The following is a 23,717-nucleotide window of genomic DNA, read 5'->3' as shown; positions in this document are numbered from 1 at the left end:
GTGGAGGAGGAGTGTGGAATCCAACCCGGGTCTCCTGATTAAAGGCTGCCATTCTTGAATGCTGCACCAAGCTGGCTCTCAAGAAGTCTGAGGCCTTTCTGTTTAGGAAAAAAGATGACTATAGAAGCATCCAGGGAGGCTTGTAAAACAATGCATAGGATACAGAGAGGGAGAGACAAAGAGAGACAAAGAGAGACAAAGACAGCGAGACACACAGAGAAAGAGACAGAGAGAGAAAGAGAGGCAGAGAGATACAGAGGGAAACAGAGAAAGAGAGGAGAGACACAGAGAGAGCAAGACATACGCACAGAGAAAGAGACAGAGACAGAGAGAAAGAGAGACAGAGAGATACTGAAAGAGAGAGAGAAGGAGAGAGAGAGACAGACAGCGAGACACAGGGAAAGAGAGAGAAAGAGAGAGAGACAGATACAGATACAGAGAGAAAGAGAGAGAAAGAAGGAGAGAAACAGATACAGAGAGAAAGAGAGAGAAAGAAGGAAAGAGAAGGGGAGAGGGAGAAGGAGAGAGAGATATTATCTCTCTCCTAATTCCCAAATACTGGAATTTAGTGGTATTCAACCTGATCTCGCTGCCCCAGGCTAGCCTGATCAGGTCTCAGAAATAAAGCAGGGTTGGCCCTAGGAAGGGGAAACTGCCAAGGAAGCCTAAGAATGTTTTCCAATGAGCAGATTAATAAGACCCAATTCTGCACTGATGCACGGGAGAAAGTGCTGCTAAGTGGGGAGGCATCTTACATTCTCTCCGTTTCAAATCCGCCCGGAACGCTACTGTTCCCCCTTGCCTTCCTCACAGCGGCACTGGATTACCGGAGGCGTCTTTAATGCGTTGATGTCAGCACAAGTGAACAATCAGCCGTTTCCTCGCGCCAAATGGCACACAAATATAAATACGACGCAAAATGCCGTAAAGTAAACAAGCGATTTGGGAAGGCCGGCAACGGAAACGGGCACACGTCGAAGCCCAAGCGAAACAGCAAAGGGCCAGGCGGCTGCTTCCCTCCCTCCCTCTCCTTCCTCCTCAGGTCACCCACTCTTCCTAGCAGGCGCTTGACAGAGATTTAAGTGCCTCGCTCTGGCTTCGTGCTTTCGGGCAGTCTGCGGCGCTAAGAGGTTTGATCGGGGGAGCTTTGGCCCTTTGACAAAACCCATCACTCTGCCAAACAAACAGAACCAGAGCACTTTAATCCGGCCCCGGCTGCTAATGATACGATTAAGCGAGACGACATTAACGAGGCCAAAAATATATATATAAAAAATTACAAAACTGAGGCTCGGAGCGAAGGCCCAAGGGAGCAGGGCTTAGTTCTGCCAACAAGTGCCCAAAAGACGTGAGAAGACCGTGCTGCAGCAGGGGAGAGGAGGGGGAAAGGCAAGCCTTGGGAATGTTCGGCCTGGGGAAGAGGAGGTTGAGAGGGGACAGGAGGGCTCTCTTGAAGGATTTGAAAGGCTGTCACCTAGAGGAGGGCAGGGAAAGGTTCCTGTTGGCAGCAGAGGAGAGGACCTGCAGTCAGGGGTTTAACCAATGTGTAGAATGATACTGGCTAGATATCAGGGAAAAAAAACATTTCACAGTCAGAGTAATTCAGCAGTGGAATTGGGTGCCTAAGGAGGTGGTGAGCTCCCCTTCACTGGTGGTCTTCAAGCAGAAGCTGGACAAAGACTTATCCTGGATGCTTGAGGCTGGTCCTTCGTTGAGCAGGGGGTTTGACTAGTTAGCCTGTCTGGCATATACTAACTCTATGATTCTATGGATGCTTTAGACTGATCCTGCATTGAGCAGGGGGTTGGACTGGATGGCCTGCATAGAACCAGCTCTATGGTTCTATGAAAAGGTAGTGGGGCCCAGATGTCCATCAGGGGACAGCCCAGCTTACTTAGGGTTCAAAACATCTTTGGCCATGAAGCTGCTTGGGGCTTGTGCATCAGACCCCCAGAAGGTCTCTGATGTGGGGAATGGGTGTCAGGGCTCACATCACTCTCAAGACAGAGCACTTTGTCCCTAGAGGGGGAAAAAAAAGTCCTTCTCATTTCTTCCCATGAATCATGCTTTGCTCTTTGAAAAAAACAAAAACACTCAAACCTAGACTTTCAGAGCTGGCTAATTAAAGCTCGGCTAGTCCGTGAACCGGCTGCCTTCTGACCGCATCAACCCGTCACGTTTCCGTAAATATGGAGAAAAACATGATATATGGACAGGACGGCTGTAAATATTTAAAAACGTGTGAAGTCACCCAAGGGAGGGTACAGAGCTGCAAACTGTTACAAGACAACCAAAGAGAATGGAGAATCTTAACAGCAAAAAAAAGAAGGGTTTTTTTTTGGGGGGGGATGGTATTTACATCCAAGGACAGAGCTGCCAGGCTAGTCACAGGCCAAGAGGTAATACTGGTCCTGACTGAACAAATGGTCCCAACATATGCAAAACGCAGGAGGCATGAACACTTCTGGTGGGGCTGGGCTGGAGGCCCCCAAGTGTACATCTGCCACGCGGCAGGGATGCATTAGACTTCTGATTCAATGCGTGGGGAGCTTGCCTGCCTGTAGGGAGCTGTGGATGCACATAATCCAGAGTGGCTCGTCTGGTGGACTCCCAGCAGCAGTGCTGGCAGCGGGTTCCCTCAGGATGCTTTCCTTGGCTCCCGAGCGACAAAGCTGGTTCCCCCCGAGTGTAATATCATTTGCCACTTTGGCGTCAGCTCAGAAGAGAAGTGAGCTTCAATCCCCTTGCAGGAAAGACAGGGCCACCTCCACAGCAGGCATGACTCCTCCAGGAGCCCAGAGACCTGGGTTCAAGGGTCACAGGTGCCTTCCTCTGCTTTACACTTCCCTCTGTACCCTGACCAGGGTAGCCCAGGCAAGCCCAGGCAAGCCTGATCTTGTCAGATCTCGGAGGCTAAGCAGAGTTGACCCTGGCTAGTAGTTGGAGGGAGATCACTAAGGCTTCAGGTGGTAGTTCCAAACACCAGCCTGAAATTACAGCCCATCAATATCGGGGGTGGAAGGAGCAGTTCAATTTCCACAATTTTCGGAGAATAAAAGAATTCCTCCACTCTCCACAATGGGCATAATTTAATAAACTGCTACCATGGCCCTGGCAGGAGCTCTCAGCGGGCTGCCCAGCCATGCTGCCCAAGATCCTGGGGATGCAAGCCAGAAACCTTTCTGCGTGCCAAGCACGTGCTTGGCCATTGAGCTACAGCCGAGAAGCGGCTCTTCTCTTCTATGCAGGCGAAGGAGCAAGGAGACAGCTCACTAGCCTGTTTCGGAGGGGCACGACTGCACGAACCCCACATCCTGTGATTCCTTCCTCTCCCCGTGAGTCCCTCGGAGCATTTCCCAGGGGTCTCTGCGGGCCGTCCGGCCTCTTTGATCTGCAGCTAATTGCATCAGGAAAAGAGGCACCCAAAGAACAGGAGCCCTGAGCCCCGGGCCAAAAATTACAGCTGCCCTTTTTTTGTTGAGTCCAGGGCAGCAGCAGGATCATTCCAACAGCCCCGAATAAAAATAAACTCAATGAATGTCATTGTCCTTTGAACCAAGGAGGCTTTTTCGTTTTTTTGGCAAAGGGACCGTTTCATTCCAGGCACGCACAACAACAAACAAGGGCCTCGACGGCTTCCCTTGCCGGCTTCAGGGTGGGAGGGCTGCAGTTCGAAGCGCTGGAACGCGTTTTGTTGCCATCTTGGGATCAGGGCGGAGATTGCCTCTGCCTTGTAGGGAGCCAAAGGGAACTGCTGAAGGTGGCTGGGGAGGCCCACGGCAAATGCGGATGGCCTCTCCTCCCCAAAGGTCTCCTGGGGACAGGCAGCCCGTTTGCTACAGGCAATTTTGGGAGAGGGGCCGTTTAGAAAACCCAAAATAAATAACAATCACGAAAGAAAGGTTCCTGCAGTGAAGGGCCCCGGATTGCCCTGCAAAGTGGCAGCACCTGTTCCCAAGGGAAGCCCCACTTCAGAGGCTGTGCCCAATCAATTTTGGCTCTGAATGCTCCTGCACATGAACCGCGCGCGCCCCCACCTCCCACACACACACCAGCAAACCGAAAACCAGCAGAGCATACAAAGAGAGGGCCGAAGAAATAACTTTCAGGGAGGTTCAAATGCCATGTCCTAACTGGAGACCCGCCCCACCCCCTCCTTGGCATGACAATTTGTGATGTCAGAGGAAGGTGCCTTGTGAAAGGTACCGTTGGTTAAACAGATTTTCGAGATTCAGCCCCAATATATACTGTGGGGATATTTCATAAGGGCAGAATTGGAGCACACTGGAATGCCCCCGACCCACACGCAGAGGGGGGAAAGGAAGGGCAAAGCAGGACAGCAGGAGCAAGGGATGCTGGCTCGGTCAAGCCGTGGCCGAAAGAGGCCTCTGCAGCAAAACAGCCAGAAAGGGCAGCAGCGTCTGGCCACCTACCGGGTATCCCTCGGTTTTCTTCTGGCACCACTTCAACAAAGCGTTCCTCTTGGAGCCCCCATATTCCCTTGCCAGAGCGGCCAGAGGGTCCTTTCTCTCCACGCTGAAGCCAGAGGAAGAAGAGAACAGGCTGTTTTCATCAAATTGCTGTTACGGTCATCCAGTGTGGTGTGGCGGTCAGAGTGTCAGGCTAGGGCCTGGGAGGTCCAAATGTAAATCCCCACTCTGCTGTGAAAAATTTGCAGGGTGACTAGTGATCTAGCCTACCTCGCAGGGTTGCAGGGAGGATATAGTGGAATAGGCTGCCTAAGGAGGTGGTGAGCTCCCCCGCACTGGCAGTCTTCAACCAAAGGTTGGATACACACTTTTCTTGGATGCTTTAGGATGGTTAGGGCTGATCCTGTGTTGAGCAGGGGGTTGGACTAGATGGCCTGTATGGCCCCTTCCAACTCTATGATTCTATGATTCTATATACAATGGTGAGTAGTTCTCTGGCTCTGCTGGCAGAGATCTGCACAGGGGGATACACGAGGCTTCCCTTGGACTACACCCATATTTGTCACAGCCCTTTATTTCGGTGTACCTAACCCCTCTAGCCACAGGTAGGCAGATGAGAATCCACCAGTTGTCTCCAGTGGATATGGGATGAGGGTGCTTGAATGTGCATCTGGAGAGAAAGGATCGTGGCCACCTTACAGGGTGAGGGGGCCGAAGAGCGGGGTTCCGGAGACACGGCTGAAATGGCGAAGTTTCTCTACCTGAGTCTGCTTGGAGGTTTCAGGCCGCTGGGTGTGGCATTGAGCATCCTCCCCGCAAAGGTCATCGAGGGGGGTTTGCTCAGGGATTCCAGAGAAGGGCTCTTGCGGAGGAAGTGGTCCGGTTTCAGGTCCTCGCTCCTCCCTTTCAGCAGGTCTGGGGAGGAAGAGGGCAAGGAAGAAGAACCTTTAGTGACCAAACTTAATGCTGCAAGATAAAAATTCAAGCAAAATGCGCGCGCATCCTAAAGGGGTCCCCTCCTCCCGGTGGGATGTGTGTGAATGGGGGCTTCTCTTGTGCTGCCTCCGAATTCCTCGGGGTCTCCGTGCAGAGTGGGCCCTGGCCGGTCTCGGGGCCCCGTGCAGCAGCCCAGCCTGACTGTCCCATGCAGTTTCAAATGGGTAGCTGTGTTGGTCTGAAGTAGCACAACAAAACCAGAGCCCGGTATCCCACGCAGTTGGCCTGGCGATGGGGCGTGGCTTGAAGTTCCTCCCCAGGATTCTTCAAAAAGGGACACCCACACTCTCGGGTTCCGCACTGGACATTCGCTGCGTGTGTTCCGGGGTTGGGGGCAGTGACACCTTATTGCTCTAGTTACTTGGGTCAATTGCAAAAGGCAGAGCTGGTGCCTTCCACGTTTTGCCCAATTAGTATAATGGCTCTCGTGCAGCATGTCATCCCAGGACAAGTGCTCCCAGCAATGCCTGCCTTGTCATTTCTATTTTTTTCGGCTGCAGTTCTGAAAACCCATCTCAGCAAAAAAAAAAAAAAAACCCTGTAGAATTATGCAGATTTGATGACAACACGATCAATTTATTTTGGGTTCACTTTTTGGCAAAGCTAAAAGGTCTGGGATGAAACCCAGAGTGAGTCTGAGGGCACAAAATGAAGTGGTCTCTTTAGGTGCTGGCTGGGCAGGGAGGGGATCCCATCCTTCCTAGAGACCAGAGCCTTGGGGAGGAGGAAAGGTTTTGCCTTGCAGAATTTGGCGGGAGAGGCCAAGAAGCGGAGTCGTTTTTCTGTACCCCGCATTTCACCACCTGAAGGAGTTCCAAAGCATCTTACAATTGCCTACTCTTCCTCTCTCCACAACAGACACCAATCCTGAGGTATCTCAGGCTATGGGGAAATAACCTTTCTCCAACAGTGGTGCTGTATAACACCAGGTCCATACATAATAAAACCACTACTCTACAGAATTTTCCATGCAGTTGAACATGGACCTGGTACAATAAAATCAGAGTCCAGTAGCACCTTTAAGAACAACAAAGATTTGTGCATGATGGAGACCTGGGTGCAAGGGGGCGATCCTGCCACCCTAAAAGAACAAAGAGGAAGACTGGGTTTTTATACCCCGCTTTTCAATACCTGAAGGAATTTCAAAGTGGCTTACTATCACCTTCCCTTTCCTCTCCCTAAAACAGACACTCTGGGAAGTATGTCAGAGAGCTCTGACAGAACTGCTCTATGAGAACAGCTCTAACAGGACTTTGACTAGCCCACCCAGCCGGCTGTATGTGGAGGAGCCGGCTCATCAGATTAGAAGCCGCTGCTCTTAATCACTAAGCCAAGTTGGTTCAAGCTGGCAACTAGCTCTACCTGGGTTCTTTATCCTCCATCAATCCTGGACAAAAGGCCAGGGCTGGGGGGAGTTGCAGTCTTTGGCTGATGCGGAAAGCAGCTGTCCGACCTGCCACATGCCCTGTGGACCCATGTCCCTCTTGGCTGGTGAAATCAGGTAGCGAGGAGATTTGGATTCCCCTCCGGGATGACCCAGGCAACCACCGTCCAGTTGAGTGTGCGGTCATGAGACAGCTGCGGAGTTTCCTGGATGAAACGTCGCCTCTTCATCTGTTCCAATCCAGTTTCTAATCTGGCCATGGGGTGAAGACCTCGCATTTGGCCTCCCAGATGGATCTAGGCGGGTTGGCACTGCTGTTCTTGCTAGATCTGACAGCAGCGGTCGACACTGTGGGCTGTTTGCTTCTAGCCCAACACCCAGCCCCCTTGAACCAACCAGAGAATGGTCGGATACAAACAAAAAATTATCACGGTTCTTCTAATGGTTATTGATGGTTCTTGTAAGATGGTTATAAGATGGTTCTTCTAAGTGTTATTGATATCTGATGTGATGGAATGCAAGGCATTCGGAAACTGTGCTAACCTGTCCCTAAAATTCAAGGAGACCCCAACTACCGAGGCGGTGAGTCAGAATTTTGTGGGTTGTGATCTCGGGGGTCCTTTGGCTTAGGATGGGAAACTGATTGGAATGAACACTTTGAATTCAAGAATGGTTGCTTTTGCAGTCGCCTCTGTCCCCTCTAGAAGGGGGTAGCAAAATCATGCTGCCTCCGAGCAAAGCATCACCTTTGGGACGGCGTTGCAAATGCTCAAAGACATGGCCATCTGCTCATTCTTTTTCATTGTGGCCCGGAAGTTATCTGTTGACTGGGTGAATAGGATCACTCTTTCAATGGGCATATCTGCATTACGGAGTTGTGAGCCTCTCCTCAATACTATGACCGAAGCCGCTGATCTGGCCGAAACATCGGCAGAGTGCTTCCCGGCATTAATTTCCTGCTTAGAAAACTTGATTGCTTGTGATTGAATTAGCCTTGCCAGGCCTTTAAATTCTTCCGGGAGCGGGTCCAAATATTTCAGAAGGCTTCCCCACAGGAAGAGTTGGTAACCGCCCATTATCGTCCGATAGTTAGTGATACGGAAATCCTGGGCCAAAGCAGAATGACATTTCCTGCCCGAGGTATCTAATCTCCTGCTCTCCCTTTCATTTGGGGAGATCAGTTGGCCCGGTTGGCACCGTACTTGCATGGCCTCAACAGTAATGGAAGGAGGTGGTGGGAGCATTGACAAATATTCTGCCAAGCCTTGTTTTGCCCCATAAAGATTCTCCAGCTTATGGGAAATAGCTTGGAGCAAAGCCACCTTTTTCATATATTGGAACTGTGAGGGCAGACAAGCCCTCCAAAATTGGGAATGCTACCATAGTCAGAGTATCAGAATAAAATTGGCGACTCAGGATCTTGTCTTTGGGCTGACTGTCAGATGTAGCGACATCAATCTCAAGAGCCTTAGCCATCCTCAACATCTGACCTCCGTAGAGGCAAAGATCCTTGCTGGGAGAAACTGGAGTCAAGTCACCGATGGTATCATCCGGGGATGGATTGTTCTGTGAGCTTTTTCCTGCTGTTACTCTCCTGCTTGAAAACCTTTGAATAAATACTCCTTTTGGATTTCCCTGCAGCTGAGATCTCAAGGATGTTGTTATTCGAGTGACTTTCTTCAGCGGTGACTTCTCTAAGTTCCTGAAAAGTTGACTGAGACCATGAACTGAAGGAGTCCCAAAGCAGCTTCCAATCCCCTCCCCTTCCTCTCCTCACAACAGGGCCCCTGTGAGATAAGGGAGGCTGAGAGTGCTCTGAGAGAACTGGGACTGACCCAAGGTCACCCAGCTGGCTGCATACAGAGGAGGAGTTGGAAATCCAGCCTGGTTCTCCAGATTAGAGGCCGCTGCTCTATACTGCCATGCCAAGCTGGCAGCTTCCCAAACCTCCCAGTGGAAGGAAGGTGTCCACTACACCATCTAGCAAGACTGGCTCCAAAGTCTGCTTGGCTCTAGCTCCAGATACCTGTGGGGCCAGGAACACCAGCTTCTAATAGGGCGGGATGCCCTCTATTTTGAGTTTAGAAGTTAGAAAGCGAGATGTCCGCGGTAAGCCTGAGCAAATGCAGTCCCAACATGGAAGGTCAAATCATCTGTCTGAGATCTTTTATCGGGAGCTGCCCGGATTCGAACCTGGGGCCTTCTGCAGGCAATGCAGGCATCTGATGACTGAGTGAAGGTCAGGGGCTGCCTTACATTCTGACACCTAGCAGTGGACATGCAAATCACAGCTTGCTCGGCCACCAGCCCTGCTGACAACTCCGCCCGGAGCTCCCGCTGTCCAGCTGTCCCAAGCATAGATGGATGCTGATGTGATGTGAGGAATTCAGTGGCCTTCGGATAAGGGCAGTTGCTAGCTGTCAAATTCCCAAGGCTCCCACAAGCCGCTGCTGGCCCTTGGCAGGAAGCTGGGAGGCGCCGGGCGGGGTGGGAGGGTAGGTGGAGTCATGGAATGGGAGGTAGCCCGCCTGGTGGCACTGCCAGTTGGGGAACTCAATGTGGCAAGCTGGCGCCACTTGACGAGCATCCAGAGACACCAAGGGAAGCGGCAAATGTGGGGAGGAAGGAACTGAGCCAGAGGTGAGCCCGTTCAGGATAAAAACACTTGGCATCTCCGCAGCCGAGGGGACTACTGTGGAGGGGAAAGGGCAGGCCTGTGCAAATCCCACAACAGACACCCTGTGAGGGAGGGGAGGCTGAGGGAGCCCTCATAGTACAGAAGAAGAAGAAGAGCTGGTTCTTATATACTGCTTTTCTCTACCCGAAGGAGTCTCAAAGCGGCTTACAGTCACTTTCCCTTTCCTCTCCCCACAACAGACACCCTGTGAGGTGGGAGAGGCTGAGAGAGCCCTGAGATTACTGAAGAAGAAGAAGAGTTGGTTCTTAGATGCCACTTTTCTCTACCTGAAGGAGTCTCAAAGCGGCTTACAGTCACCTTCCCTTTCCTCTCCCCACAACAGACACCCTGTGAGGTGGGAGAGGCTGAGAGAGCCCTGATATTACTGAAGAAGAAGAGTTGGTTCTTATATGCCGCTTATCTCTACCCGAAGGAATCTCAAAGCGGCTTACAGTCACCTTCCCTTTCTTCTCCCCATAACAGACACCCTGTGTGGTAGGTAAGGCTGGGAGAGCCCTGATCTTAATGAAGAAGAGTTGGGTCTTATATGGCGCTTTTTTCTACCCGAAGGAGTCTCATGGCGGCTTACATTCCCCTTCCCTTTCCTCTCCCCAGCAGAGACACCTTGTTAGGGAGGTAAGGCTGAGAGAGCCTTGATATTTCTGTTCAGTCAGAACAGCTTTATCAGTGCTGTGGTGAGCTCAAGGTCATCCAGCTGGCTGCATGTGGAGGAGTAGAACGGAATCAAACCCAGTTTGCCGGATTAGAAGTCCGCACTCCACTGAGCCATGGGCCCTGACCCTCAATAAACATACATAGGAATCTGCTGTACACAGAAGGAGACCATCCGTCCAACAAGGTCAGTATCGTCTACTCAGACTGGCAGCTGCTTTCCCAGGTCTCAGGCAGAGGTCTTTCAACTGGCAATGCTGGGGTCTGAACCTGGGACCTTCTGCATGCAAGCAGATGCTATGCAGCTGAGACACAGCATCTTCCCAAATCAAAAACCTTTTATTTTTCACACCACTGATTATTCCTCCTCCCCATACGTCCCCCCCCTTAAACCAACACATTTTAAAATATGATTTTAGCATCAGCTGCATGTTAACTGACCGATCAAGGGGTCAGTGGCAGGAAAGTGGAGCTAAAAGCAGCAAAGGACTCCTAAGTCCCAGGAAGGAAAATGGAGAAGACAAGGAAGACCTCCAAGGACAGACAGGAATCCAAAAAGGAATGAAAAAGGGCACAGTAAGGCCTCCTTAGCCTAGCAACACCCCCCCCCCATAGATGTTTTTAGCTCCTGGGCAGATTCTTCTTCTTCTTCTTCTTCTTCTTCCACCCCTGCAGAGGCTGAGCCGCAGGATCCGACAGGAGAGCCTAAGGTTCCAACAGTAGATCAGGAATCCAGTGGCCCTGAGCCAGAACTGGCCTTTGTGCTCCTGCCCCCGAGGGAACAGGAAGAGGAATGCGAGACTAGAAGGAGGCTGAGAAACAGCAGCCCCCGTACCAAGCTGCAGGAAACAGAGTCACGAAACCTTCAGGCCCAGATCTGAGTCAGACGGCACCAAGCCAGATGAGAGAAAAGAGCTGGGGCTTTTTTTGGACCCCGCTTTTCACTACCTGAAGGAGTCTCCAAGCAGCTCACAATCGTCATCCCTTCCTCTCTCCTCCAACTTGTGAGGTAGGTGGGGGCTGAGAGAGCTCTGAGAGAACTGGGACTGGCCAAAGGTCACCTCGTGGCTTTTGGATGAGAAGAGGAGGCAGAATGGGGCTGCCGAGGAAGGGCTCTGGGCGAGAGAGTGGCAGGGCCAGGTTGCCCTCATCTGCCAGGTAGGAGGTGGCGGCCGCTGTGACTCATGCCCATTCTTACTGCCTAGGCACATGCGATTCCGACTGATGCCCAGGGTGGGCCCCAGGCTTGCTGGACTGAATTTCAGTGCCGTGGCTGGGTGGAGGTTTCTCCCCTGGACCTCACTCAGTGGGGCAGATGGGAGAAAGGTGGGGTGCTCAAGGGCTCCAGGCAAGGGCTGCCCACCGCCCCTGCGGGTCAACCCAAAGGGCCCCACTGAGCTCCCTGCTCAAGGTCAGTTGAAAGCTTTGATAAAAAGATAGGATTATTGTTTGGGGATTAGACTGCACTTTACCTGCCAAAGGAAGGTCCGGTATCTCAGCATGCTTGGAGAAAGCTTTCCCAGCGGGCTTTGGGCTGCTGAAGGTGGAATGTCTCTAAACCCCGCAAAAGAGAAAAAAAACAAAACAACACAGAGATCACTCTTTTTGCTGAAGAATATTGCACTTGGGAAGCTCAGGTAACCCTAAATTCTCCACTCTGAGGTGCAGTCTATAAATCAAATAATAATAATAATAATAATAATAATAATAATAATAATAATAATAATAATAATAATAATAATAATTTTGGGTGTTTTTTTTTTAAGAAGATAGCTTTTCTTTCATACCCTGTTTTTCACTACCTGAAGGAGTCCCAAAACCGCTTACAAACCCCTTTCCCTTCCTCTCCCCACAACAGACACAATGAAGTAGGTGAGGCTGAGAGAGCTCTGAGAGAACTGTAACTGCGATTTGGCCACTATGTGACAAAGTGTGTTGGTCTGGACAGGCTGCTGGCCTGATCCAACATGGCTTCTCTCATGTTTGGGGTAGTGACACTCTGTATGCTTGGTGTCTAGGGGGATCCCAGTGGGAAGGCTTCTGGTGGACCTCCTGATGGCCCCTGGGTTTGGGGAACTGTGTGACCCAAGTGTTGGACTGGAAGGGCCACTGGCTGGAGCCAACCTGGCTTCTCTTACGTTCCTCTCAGCACCTTTTCCAGCCATACGTTCTCCACTCTGAGGTGCAGCAGCAAGAACTGGACACAAACAACACACAGGAAAGCGCATTGAATGCTTTACTGTGAATGGCCATGTAACATTGGAGGATATGAAGCAGCCTGGCTGCTACCTGTTTTGGGGCCATTCCTGCTTGGGCCTTTGGCTGCCATGCATGCAGGAGTCTTCCCATGCCCCGTGCCTAATTTGTTGCTTTGTTGCTCTGGCTGATAAACAGCGGTTGCCAAGAAATTAATTCCTGCTCAATCAGTTGCAAACCCCCCCCCCCAAATTTGTTACATAACACTGGGGGTTGGGAGGCTGACAGACAAGAAGCCTCAGTTTCCAGAGTCGCAAGGGGGGGGGGCTGTTTGTTCAGCAGAAACCCTTCTTGATTATCAATTAGTTCAAGACAAGCAACCAAACATCTCCCCCTCCCCGCCGGTTTGGAAGTAATGGCTTTTTCCTCACTATTTTCTTTCTTTGCAGATGCATTTGCAGCCAAGAGTCAGACCGGCTCTTGTTCGCAGTCTGGCACTGGGAGAGGCAGAACCGCCTGCAGTGGAGGCTCTAGGCAAGGGGTCCCCAGCATGGTGCCCAGGGGCTCCACGTCAGCCACGGACACGTTTCTGCCAAATGTCTATAGAAAGTCGGTGGGGGGTCTTTGCCCAGCAAGGCCTTCTAATGGGCTACTGGAGTTTTGATGGGGGTAGGCAGGCTTTTAAAAATGAGCTGCCGCCACAGCTCAAGGATTGTCACTGTATGATGGAAAATAAGCTCCAGCAGCCGTTCTGTGGCTGGATCTTCCTTCTACACCATCCATTTTGCGACCGCACTCTTCATGTTGTTTCAGAATTCCAAACATGCCTTCACACTCAAAGCAGCGAAAGACCCCTGCTCTAGACCACTCAAGAAAGATCCAGCATGCCCACAGCTTCAGCTTCCTGCTGCTCACACCCTGCGGCTTGAGGAAGAAAAAGAAGAGCTGGCTTTTTGTACCCTGCTTTTTATTAGCTGAAGGAGTCTCAAAGTGGCTTACAATCTTCCTTCCTTCCTCTCCTCGCAATAGAGGCAGGTGGGCTGAGAGAGCTCTGAGAGAACTGAGACTGGACCAGGGTCACCTGGCTGGCCTGGTAAGTCTCAAAGCGGCCCTCCTTTCCTCTCCCCACAGCCCAAGCACTCTGGCCAACTCTCCTCCTCCACGGCACATCGAAATGTTGAGCAGAACTCTTGGGTATCAGCCTTGACAGGCCAGACCAGCCCGATCTCAACTGAGCTTGGAAGCCAAGCAGGGCCGGAGCTTGGACCAGCACAGACGAAAGTGATGGCCAACCTCCCCAGTTCATCTCTTGCCTTGAAATCCCTGAGAGGTGACACTTTATTGGGCTGCCACAACTTGACGGAGCACTTTGCCTTTACCTAGAGCTCTTTGGGGACGGGAACGACACAAATCCCAGATCCCTCTTTTCCCAGCCCAGACTGATTTAACATCCTCCGCTGGAATCCAGCAAGGCCAAAGGTGCTTCATTGTCCCTCCGAGATATGTTTGATCTGTTGGTGTTTGATGTCCCGCTAAATTAAAAATGCAAATAAACAGGCTCGCTTCCCCTCTGCTGTGGGGACGTGCCGAACCTCTTCCTGCGGGAAGGCCCCACTTCTGCACAGAAAGGGAAGGGCTTGTGCGGGTACCTGGATGGGCGAGACGGCAGCTGCAGGAGCTGTCCTTGTCGGGATCCCGCTCAGGGGGCTCCGGGAGACCTTATGGACTGGAATGCTGGGCCCGGTGCCGCCTGCCAGGAAAGAGAAGAAAAAGGGAGCGCTAAGTCGGCTGTGCAACATTCCACCCAGGAAGGAGCGAACATGCTGTGTTCAGCCCACACAATCAAATAATAAAATTGAAAGGGTACAGAGGAGAGTGACGAGGATGATCTGGGGCCAAGGGACCAAGCTCTATGAAGATAGGTTGAGGGACTTGGGAATGTTCAGCCTGGAGAAAAGGAGGTTGAGAGGGGACATGGTAGCCCTCTTTAAGTATTTGAAAGGTTGTCATTTGGAGGAGGGCGGGATGCTGTCCCATTGGCTGCAGAGGAAAGGACACGCAGTAATGGGTTTAAACTACAACGATATAGGCTAGATATCAGGAAAAATATTTCACAGTCAGAGTAGTTCAGCAGTGGAATAGGCTGCCTAAGGAGGTGGTGAGCTCCCCCTCACTGGCAGTCTTCAAGCAAAGGTTGGATACACACTTTTCTTGGATGCTTTAGGATGCTTTGGGCTGATCCTGCGTTGAGCAGGGGGTTGGACTAGATGGCCTGTATGGCCCCTTCCAACTCTATGATTCTATGATTAAGGGATCGTGCAAGTGGTGGGTCGGTCTCCAGCTCTCTACACAGAAGTATGAGTTCCATTTATGGCATATAGCCCCTGGCCGTTGCAAGCCGTACAATAAGCAACTTGAAAATTATGCAAACTACGTACATGGGAGTCATTCATATGGAATAACTACACCTGGATTAGTCAAATAAAACTATGTTTGACAAAGCTGTCCCTGATTTTTCTTTCGGCTAAAGCGAATAAGGCGTATGACAACAACATGCCAAATATTTCATCTTCTGTAGGCCCGCTACACATTTCAATCAAGTATAGAACCGTGGATTCCTCAATGTGGACTCAGAAGAAAAAAGGAAATCACGAGGCACAATGATAAAGTAATCTTCTCTATGTTTATAAGTGAAAAGGTTATAACATAAAGTCTAAATGGTCAAACATAAAGAGTCTACCAAAATGGGATCCTAGGTTAAGTGACCCGCTTTCAGTTTTATCTTCATCAGTGGTTGCTCTTCCAATATACTAAAATAGTTGTAGTATCACATTGGCAAAATGCTCATAATCATCTGGGGATTTCATAAAGTCCTTTATTGGAAGACAGTATATTGGAAGAGCAACCACTGATGAAGATAAAACAGAAAGCGGGTCACTTAACCTTTTTTCTTCTGAGTCCGCTACACATATCAAGCACCTCTCCCAAAATTTTGGATCTTGGTCCTTGATAGAGAGGACAGTGCAGCACAAAATGAATTAGATCGTCTACAGCTGGTTCTCCACAGACACATATCCTTAAATCTACCGATATCCGGGCATATCTACCTTCCAGATAAGCAGTTGGCTAAATCTGCAAATGCAGAGCCATTCTAATGTTAAAACTATTGATACCTGCACTGAAGATCCCAGGTTGAATCCCCAACCCATCCAAGTGCTTGGAGGCACCTACAAATCTCTGGGTTTTGCAAGCTCCATTGTTGAGGAATGTTGCCAAGGGACCACTCTGTGCCAACTGGGTGTCTTAGCCTCTTATCAGTCCTGGCAAACAAGCTTGCAGCAGATTTAGAGCAGAAGGAACCAATCCAGCTGGGCTCCCTGATTAAGGGCTCTTCCGCATTCTCAGTTTCATGGCTTGCCTATCCCTACTGCGTTGGGCTTCCTTTCTTTTCTGCGTGTTTTGCTCCCTCTGGTGGTCGATTGGATATTACATCCTTGTATGTCCACCATATCTCCCTGCAGATATAAATGGCAGGTTTTTACGCCAGACATAGAGAGATGTAATCAGGTGGGTTGCCGTGTTGGTCTGAAGCGACAGAGCAAAGTCTGAGTCCAGGGGCAACGTTAAGACCAGTACTGGGTATAAGCTTTTGTGTGCATGCACACCCCTTCAGATAAATCCAGGTGGGAGCTATGTTGGTCAGAAGCAGCAGAACAAACCTTTAAGACCAACAAAGTTTAATTCTGGGCACATGCATGTGAAAGCACATCTCCAGGATTCACCTTTGCTGGCCTACACTGAACTGACCTGCAGAGGAAGCAAACGTGTGCAGAAAGATAAAGCAAAACCAACAGCAACTGCAACACAGAAGTGAGGAAAACGAGAATGAATCCTGCCACGAGCCAACTCAGGAGTGGCGGGAAATAAATCTAATACAATAATAATAAAAGCAGCCCGAACTTTGCATTTTGAAGGCGAGAGGGAGCAAGCTGCCCCTGCCCAGGGCAAACCGCTCGAGAATGCAGCTTATGGGTACTGGGGTGCTTAAAAGTGACTCCTCTAGTCCACGCTCAGTCTGGTACCTGGGCATCCCAAGTCAAATGACTTGATCAAGGATTTCACGGTGGCCAGCGACTCTGGGGGTGTCGGCGAGGTATGGCTCACGGGGATCCCCGGCCAGCGGCTGGTGGAATCTGCTTCCGGGGAGTCAATCAGCTCAGCCATCGGCCTGCAGAAGGAAGGAACAGAAAAGACAATGCGTCAGTTTTGGCCTCAGGCTGGTCAATGTGGTAGAAGCCACCAAAACTTGATGAATTATTCTTGTGAATCCCTAAGACCGTGGTGGTAAAGACCCACGAATCTTCTCAAAGCATCCCATACTGGGTCATTGTCACCCAGTTTGGTTTCCCTCTTGGCCCCAACTTTAATGTAAACAAATCTCTTGACACTGGGGCAGGTAACGTGGACCGCAAGGGCTAGAGAGGCAGCATTCCATCTTCTGTCACAAAGTCCTGTGGCAGTGAGTCCCACAAGTTAGGAATAACTTTTTCCGCCCACCCTGAATCTCTCGCCCATCACTGGGTGCCTCTCGGTACTAAGATTGTGGAACAGGGAGAGAAAGGTTTTTTAAACACTGTGCACAATATACCTAGGGGGGAAGGGCACCAGGTGAAGTTAGGACACACCCCCTCCCTCCTAAACATCTTCCAGTGTGTGTGTACGCATATGTATAACCCCTCCAAGCAAACAGAAGACTAAGCTCTGGCTGAAGCGTGCACCTTCCTTCTCCCCTCGCTGTTTGCTGTGCTGCATTTCCGCTTGCGGGGAGCTCTTAACAGAAGAACGCATCCCCAAGTACGGCCCTTCCCCTGGCACTGCCAACTCATCCCCCTAAGGGTGTGAATCGGGCCAGCCACATCCGGCCATCTGAAATCAAGCGGCACATACAATTCTTCCCCTGGAGATCCGAGAAGCACCATTTCCCATCATTTATGCGGGCGCCAGAAAACAAGTCAGATAAAAGGAGGACCGGATTTCATTCTGCGCACGCTCTCCTCCCCCCCCCGCCCCGAAAACAGCTGCATGACCCCAGTTGGGTTATTAATAGGAACTGGTGTCTTTAGGGGCGAGCTCAGCTCTTGGCACCGCAGTCTTGTCTGTGCAGCGCAAGAGCGCTCGGGGGTACGAGAAGCCGGGAGCTCAGTCTGGGCTACGGGGAGATGCTGTCTCGAAGCACGCTCTGCCCTTCTGTGCCAGTTCCCCTGCTTTTGTGCCAAGCGATGGGGGGAGGTGGAGGGACCACTGGACAAATGAAGGCAGCTGGCCTGGGGAAAAGACGCTTCGTCCTCAGCTCTGGCTAGTCCACATAGGAAGAAGGGACTCTAAAGAAGATTTGGCCGGGGGTGGGGGGAGGGCACATTCCAGCTTTTCACAAAGTGTGACCCCCACGTTGCCGCTCTTGCACAAGCTCCCTGCGCCATGCCATTTCGGGAAGCCTGTGGGGGAGAACAGCTGCGTTTCGTTGCTAAGGCACACGGAGGCTGGCCTGCCTCTGGATTCTAATGTAGCGTGGTGGAGAGCGGATGAGGAGGGGGCTCCTGGCGTGAGGCTGCCAGCTGGGTGGTCGTCTGCCAGTTCAGCCAACTGCTTGGGAAAGGGGCCCCATGCTGAGATGGGGTGGGGGGTCCCTTGGGTGGGCCATGGGGACTGGGAGGATCTCCCTGAAAGGAGGAGTATGAAGAGGAGGAGGAAAAGGAGGAGGAAGAGAAGGAGAATTGGTTTTTTGTACCCCTCTTTTTACTACCCTCAAAGCAGCCTTCCCTTTCTCTCCCAACAACAGACAGGCTGGTAAGGCTGAGAGAGCTCTGACAGAACTGTAACCGGCTCAAGGACACCCAGCAGGCCTCATGTGTTTCCAAGCAGCTTATAATCGCCTTCCCTTCCTCTCCCCTGTAAGGTTGGTGAGGCCAAAAGAACCTGGAGGGAACCGAGGCTGGACCAAGGTCACCCAGCTGATTGCACGTGGAGAAGGGGAGAAGCCAGCCCCCTTCTCCAGATTCGAGGACGACACTCTTAGCCACTTGCCCGACCTGGCTATTGGGCAGAACTGAAAACAGACCCTCTCCCCAAGGGCTTGATGCCCTCTCTAAGGCAGCCATTCCGAGCCTTGGTATATGAATTGACTTGGTCCGGTGACCCACTCAAGGCTGGGTCAAGCTTTCTCAGCCCCCAGCCCCCTCCCCCCGTCTTAGCCAGCGCTGCATGTTCTACTGTGGCTAACCAGATGTTATTGAGAATGCCACAAACATCCCTCAAGGCAAGGGTAGTCAAACTATGGCCCTCCAGATGTCCGTGGACTACAATTCCCATGGGAATTGTAGTCCATGGACATCTGGAGGGCCGCAGTTTGACTACCCCTGCCTCAAGGGAAGCGGCTGTCCCCAAGCAAGTGGGGTTCCGCCCCCCCCTCCAGCTATTGCCATTCGCTTAACATATCCCCCCCCCAATCACTATTACAAAGAGAGCTGAATGGAGAGGTGTCAATAAGGGCCAACAAGGATGGGAAGAACAACATGAAGGCCAGGAACGGCTGTTACGGAGGGCTGGCCCACAACCTGTTTTTAGAGGTTCCGGGACCTCCAGGTAGGGAAATGCTGCTTCCTCAGAGACGCTTGTGAATTTCCTGGCTGCTTCTTGTCGGTTCCCCCAAACCCCTGGCTCTGACACGGCTTCTCTCCGCTCAAGATGAAACCAGCATGCTCCCCCCCCCCGCCCTCCCCACTAAGAACATTTGCTAGAAACAAGTTCCTTGGAGGGGGGGGCATAACCAGCCTGAAAACGGTACGGCGCGTACGAATGGCCTAGCCCACAAAACTGCCAGAGAAGAAACCGACCCCGAAACAGGTGTGAAATGACAACACGCAAAACCAGGTGGAAATGAATGCCGGAGACTGTTCCCGCCTCGTGTTGCACCGCAGTCTCCTCCCAGGCTGCTCTTGGGGGATGGGGACCCTAGAAGCCTGGGATGCAGCCGGCCGCAGCAGAAGTCACTGGAGAGAAACCTCTGGACAGTTCAGTGCAGAGGTCATGTTTATTTGGCGCACTGGACTGGTTTAAGATCATCCCCCTCCCCACTGGGTCAAAAACGGCCATCAAAACCATTAGAAGCGCATTTACACAAATGCAGGCAGACACAACAGAAGAGGCCACATTTCCACTAGAAGGGCCCCGGTCAAAGGCAGGACTTCAGACCCACAACCACAGGGGTCTTGGGGGGGGGGGCTTAGGAGTGCGCCCAAGTTTTGCTCCTTGGTCGTAATACTTGGTCGGCCATGGAGCTGCATTGGTGGTCCACCGCACGCAATCCAACAGGAGAAGTCGCAGCCGCCCTGGCCCCATGCAAGGTTCGGTGGCGAGTTTTCCCGCAGCCTTCTCCGTTTTAGCAGACTCTCCCTTCCTGGTCGACAGCCAGTTTTACGGGAGGGTCCCTTGGACACGAGAGCGGTGGGTGGCAGCCGAGGCAGTTGAGTCTTCTCCCCTGAAAAAAATGCACCAGCCACATCCTTCTTCTGCCTCACAGCCTGGTCCAGGATTGTCTGTCTTACTCAGCAGATCCCCCTCCCCAGCGTCTCGGGGACCGGGAGATTCCCCCAGACCCATTATAAGCAGTGGTGCTGGGGTTTAAATCCGAGACCTCTGGAATGCATCCCAAATGCACGAGTGCTGAGCTGCCAATCCCTACAAGGCAGATGGGCTTGGCTCCAGGGCCACCCCTTGGAAGCACCTGCTCCTCCCTGTCTTCCAAAGAGCTACATTACCCAGCTCTCCCCAGGGCCGCTCAGGAGCAAGCGGAACGGAGAAACACACGAGCGCAAAAGCAAGACCTTGTAGCCTGCACCGAACACTACACCTGAGTAGACAGGACCAGACCCTGGTGGTGGCGCGGAATTAGAGTGTTTCTCGGTTCATCTCCATGAGATTTGACACCACCCCAAAGAGCTGCTGCCCACAGCTTATGGGGCAGAAAGCAATTCCACGTCCAGGGAGGCAAATGTCCAGTCAGTCCAAACGGCAAATTGTAACGTGTGCTTTGTTAGGATCCAGAGGTTGTTTTTTTTTTTGTTTGAATGACAAATAGGGACCTTTAAAAAGAAAGAAAGTATGCTGCTTTCTGCTCTCACAGTGCAGAAGCAATCCTGAGACCAGACGGCCATGGCTTGTGTGTGCAGGTTGCAAGGATTCAAGGCCTTGCCCTCCTGCCGGGTTCCTCACGAAGGGCAGGCGGAAGGATCGTCCACAGCAACCACCAAGGACCCCTCCCTCGCCCAAAGGGCCTTTCCTTTTGCCGCCACCTCTGTGCATATTCCTCCCTGTCGATCCAGCAAGTGGGAAAAGCAGCCAGCCAGCCAGCCGAGCTTCTGCATTTCAAGTCGTTTGTTGCCACCTAGTGGCCGATCTCTCCGGAAGGCCTCTGAGGGCATCCTCTCTGCCTGTGCTGGGGACGACGAATAGAGAGGAGGGCGGGCTGTCCCACGGAAAGAGCCACATGGGTGAGACGCAGAGCCCCTTGCCCACGGTCAGCATGAGGGTTCTTCGGGCCCCACGCTGGAAGGCTTGTCCTGGCAAATCCAGCTCTACCGCACCGTCACCAGCAGGAACAAAAAGTCAAGAACGGCAGACTGGATATGGAGAGCAGGTGGGAATGGCTTTTGCGTTTTGGGTCCCAGAAGGTCCGGCCCTGAGAGAGAAGACAAAAAGCAGGAGACGGAGATTCGTTCTTCCCTTTTCAGGCTGCAGAGGACGCTGCTGGAGACGGTCCCCACTCCTGAGGCGGAGTCAGTTGGCCGAGATCAGAGATCTGCGGAAACGGAGGGAGACACAAGGAGGCCTTTAGTGGGTGCCGACAGAAGGCCAACTTCCAAAGCCAGGGGGGTAGCAAGGATCTTTGAACTTTGGGACCCTCCCCTTCCCAACCCCACTATGAATGAACACTGGGGCTCCAACGGGGAGCCAGAGTGGTGCCGTGGCTGGAGGGGTGGGCGCAGGACTGGGCAACTGGGGTTCTAACACCCTCTCCTGCCCTGAAAGCTCGCTGAGTGGCCTTGGGCCTGTCACAAACTCTCAGCCTGGCCGCCCTCACAGGGCTGTTGTGAGAAACCAGAGGAGAGGAGAACAATATTCTCAAAACCGGCTGGGAAGAAAAGCGGGATATAAATCACCATGTAAACAAATGCAAATGCCTAGCCCTGAGATACAGCCTTGTGAGGGGCCACATCTGGTCCCCCAACTCGACTCCCGCTGCTGGGAAAGACCCTGGAGAGCTGCTGACAGTTCCAACAGGCCAGGTGAAGTTCAGCCTCTCCCCCTCCCCCCCAATCCCACGAATTGCCTCCAGGCAGGAAAGACTTTGCCAACTGGATGAAATCTGGCTCCGTGTCTCCTCCACCCCATTTCAGTGTCCTTCCCACCACTGTCACGGGAGGGCATTCCGGAAGGGCTGGTGTGCCTCTAGCTTGGCTAAGAACTTGGCTGGGCTGACTCGCAAGGCTGCTCCCAGGCCAGTGGCACCCACGGGGATCGCAGCCTCCCTTCTGCCAAGAACTCTCTGAGGGACCTACCTTACAGGGTGGTGCTTAAGATGTAACTTCCCCCAACATCTAGAACCCTCTCCACTCTTCATGGTACCAAGCCCCTCCTTTTCCTGCCTGTCTGGCCACTAACCTCAGGCAAGCCTAACCCCACCCACCCCTGCAGCTCAGCAATGGGCTCTTCCATGCAGTTGCTGGGTGGTCTCCTCACCCAAGAGGCCCTGAGGAGTGGGCAGAGATTGGTGGGGGGGAAAGGAGGGGGGCGAACTGGCCTTCCAGACTCAGGAACAGATGTGAAGCCACAACGCCTCCCTGCAGCAGGACTGGACGGTGGCGACAGGCAGGCGTGTTGGGGCGGAGTGGGGAAACATAAACCAGCAGACAAGGACTAACTGGAGCGCTTTGAGACAGACACACAGTGCAAGCGGGGTTCTAGAAGAGAGAAAGGGAAATTAAACAGCAGGCGGCAGCCCTGGGGGAGGATCAGGAGGGCATGGGGAAGGGAAGCAGGGGAGTAAAATGGGAGGTGGGGCAGGAGTAAAAAGGGGGCTGCGCTTACCTGTACTTCAGATGCACCCTGGAGACCTCACAGCTCCTGCGTGTTCACTGGCTGGTCCAGAAATCAGAGAGGATTTGGGGGTAGGGGTAGGGGTAGGGGTGGGGATAGACACGGTCAGGGACAACCTGGAAAGAGTCGGAGGTGGGAGCCGGGGGACACACGGCCATCAGCTGTGCTGTTTGATGGCCGATTCTGTGGCGGGATTTCCGGTCAAGGAGGAGCCGTAAAGACGGCGGAGAATGTAGGCAAGGACAATGGAGCAGGTGTTGCGACGGGCGGGCAAATGTTTCGCATCTTTTGTAAACATAACATGCCTCAGGTACCAGGCAGATCTTTCCAGTGACGCAGGGCCGGCATGAGATCTCTGTAGCCCTGTGTGCCAGCCTCAATCCTGTCCCCACCAGAAACGCCTGGGCTGGGAGCGGGGAGGGAGTTTATGGGGAGGATACGCAGAACGGAGCATCACCCCGTTTGCGACTACGAACTCTTCTCTGGAAGTGCCCTCCCTGCCTGCTAGTTTCTCATCTGGCCAGATACCTTTCTGGTTTTGAAGTCTGGGCAAAGGGGAAAAACTTTAAAGCTGAAATGGGAGGGGGAGAGAACTGCAGGGGAGAATAAGAGGCAGTTAACGCCCCCTCCTCCTTGCAAATGAGCCACGCGTCTCTCCATTAGAAATGGTGCTGGAAGGTGGCATTTGGCTCTCAGTTAGGGTTTCCGAGGCAAGAGACATTCAGAGATGGTTTGCCTGCCTCTGCGTAGCTGCCTTGGTGGTCTCCCTTCCAAGCACGAACCAGGGCCGACCCTGCTTAGCTTCCGAGATCTGACGCGATCAGGCAGCCGGGTCGGGGCTGGGAAACAGGAGGGGAAACCCAGAGTTGGGAATGCCCCATTTCTCTTGGAACTGTCCAGCTCTGTCCTCACGTGTGCCTTCTGGTGGCTGATAATGTGAAAGGGGGGGGGCGTGTGCCGTGCATTGGCAGGAGCATGGGAACCATTCGCGGGACCCCCGGCCTGTTGTTTCCCCAGAAAACCCCTTCTTAAAAAGCGAAGTTTCTGACCTCGGTGGCCGACAGTACGTGCCTGGAAGCACTTGTTGGAAGGCGGGCTCAAATGCAGAGCGCTTCTTGTGGTCAGGGGTGTTGACATTTCACATGCCCTCAGGACTCCTGCCTAATGTCAGGCTGACGCGGGTTTGGGGGGGAGAGGGGCGGAAATT

At 52.4% G+C, this 23,717-nt stretch overlaps 1 protein-coding gene across 4 annotated transcripts in view; it reads right to left on the bottom strand.

The window, feature by feature from the left end:
- SPECC1 (sperm antigen with calponin homology and coiled-coil domains 1) overlaps nucleotides 1-23,717 on the bottom strand; it is a 125,930-nt gene that overhangs the window by 18,369 nt on the left and 83,844 nt on the right. For 3 of the 4 annotated variants that reach the window (XM_077311825.1, XM_077311824.1, XM_077311826.1), the window contains 5 exons: nucleotides 16,438-16,583; nucleotides 14,005-14,105; nucleotides 11,632-11,713; nucleotides 5,192-5,345; nucleotides 4,434-4,536 (listed from right to left, as the gene is read on the bottom strand). In XM_077311825.1, the coding sequence (XP_077167940.1) occupies nucleotides 4,434-4,536; nucleotides 5,192-5,345; nucleotides 11,632-11,713; nucleotides 14,005-14,105; nucleotides 16,438-16,583 (586 nt within the window). Of the gene's footprint in view, nucleotides 1-4,433; nucleotides 4,537-5,191; nucleotides 5,346-11,631; nucleotides 11,714-14,004; nucleotides 14,106-16,437; nucleotides 16,584-19,250; nucleotides 21,213-23,717 lie in introns of those variants that run through there. The other variant, XM_077311827.1, reaches the window with a different exon arrangement.

The sequence above is a fragment of the Paroedura picta genome, chromosome 15 (assembly GCF_049243985.1).
Source record: "Paroedura picta isolate Pp20150507F chromosome 15, Ppicta_v3.0, whole genome shotgun sequence".
Lineage (NCBI taxonomy): Eukaryota > Metazoa > Chordata > Lepidosauria > Squamata > Gekkonidae > Paroedura > Paroedura picta.
This window is presented reverse-complemented; position numbering and strand designations above follow the sequence as displayed.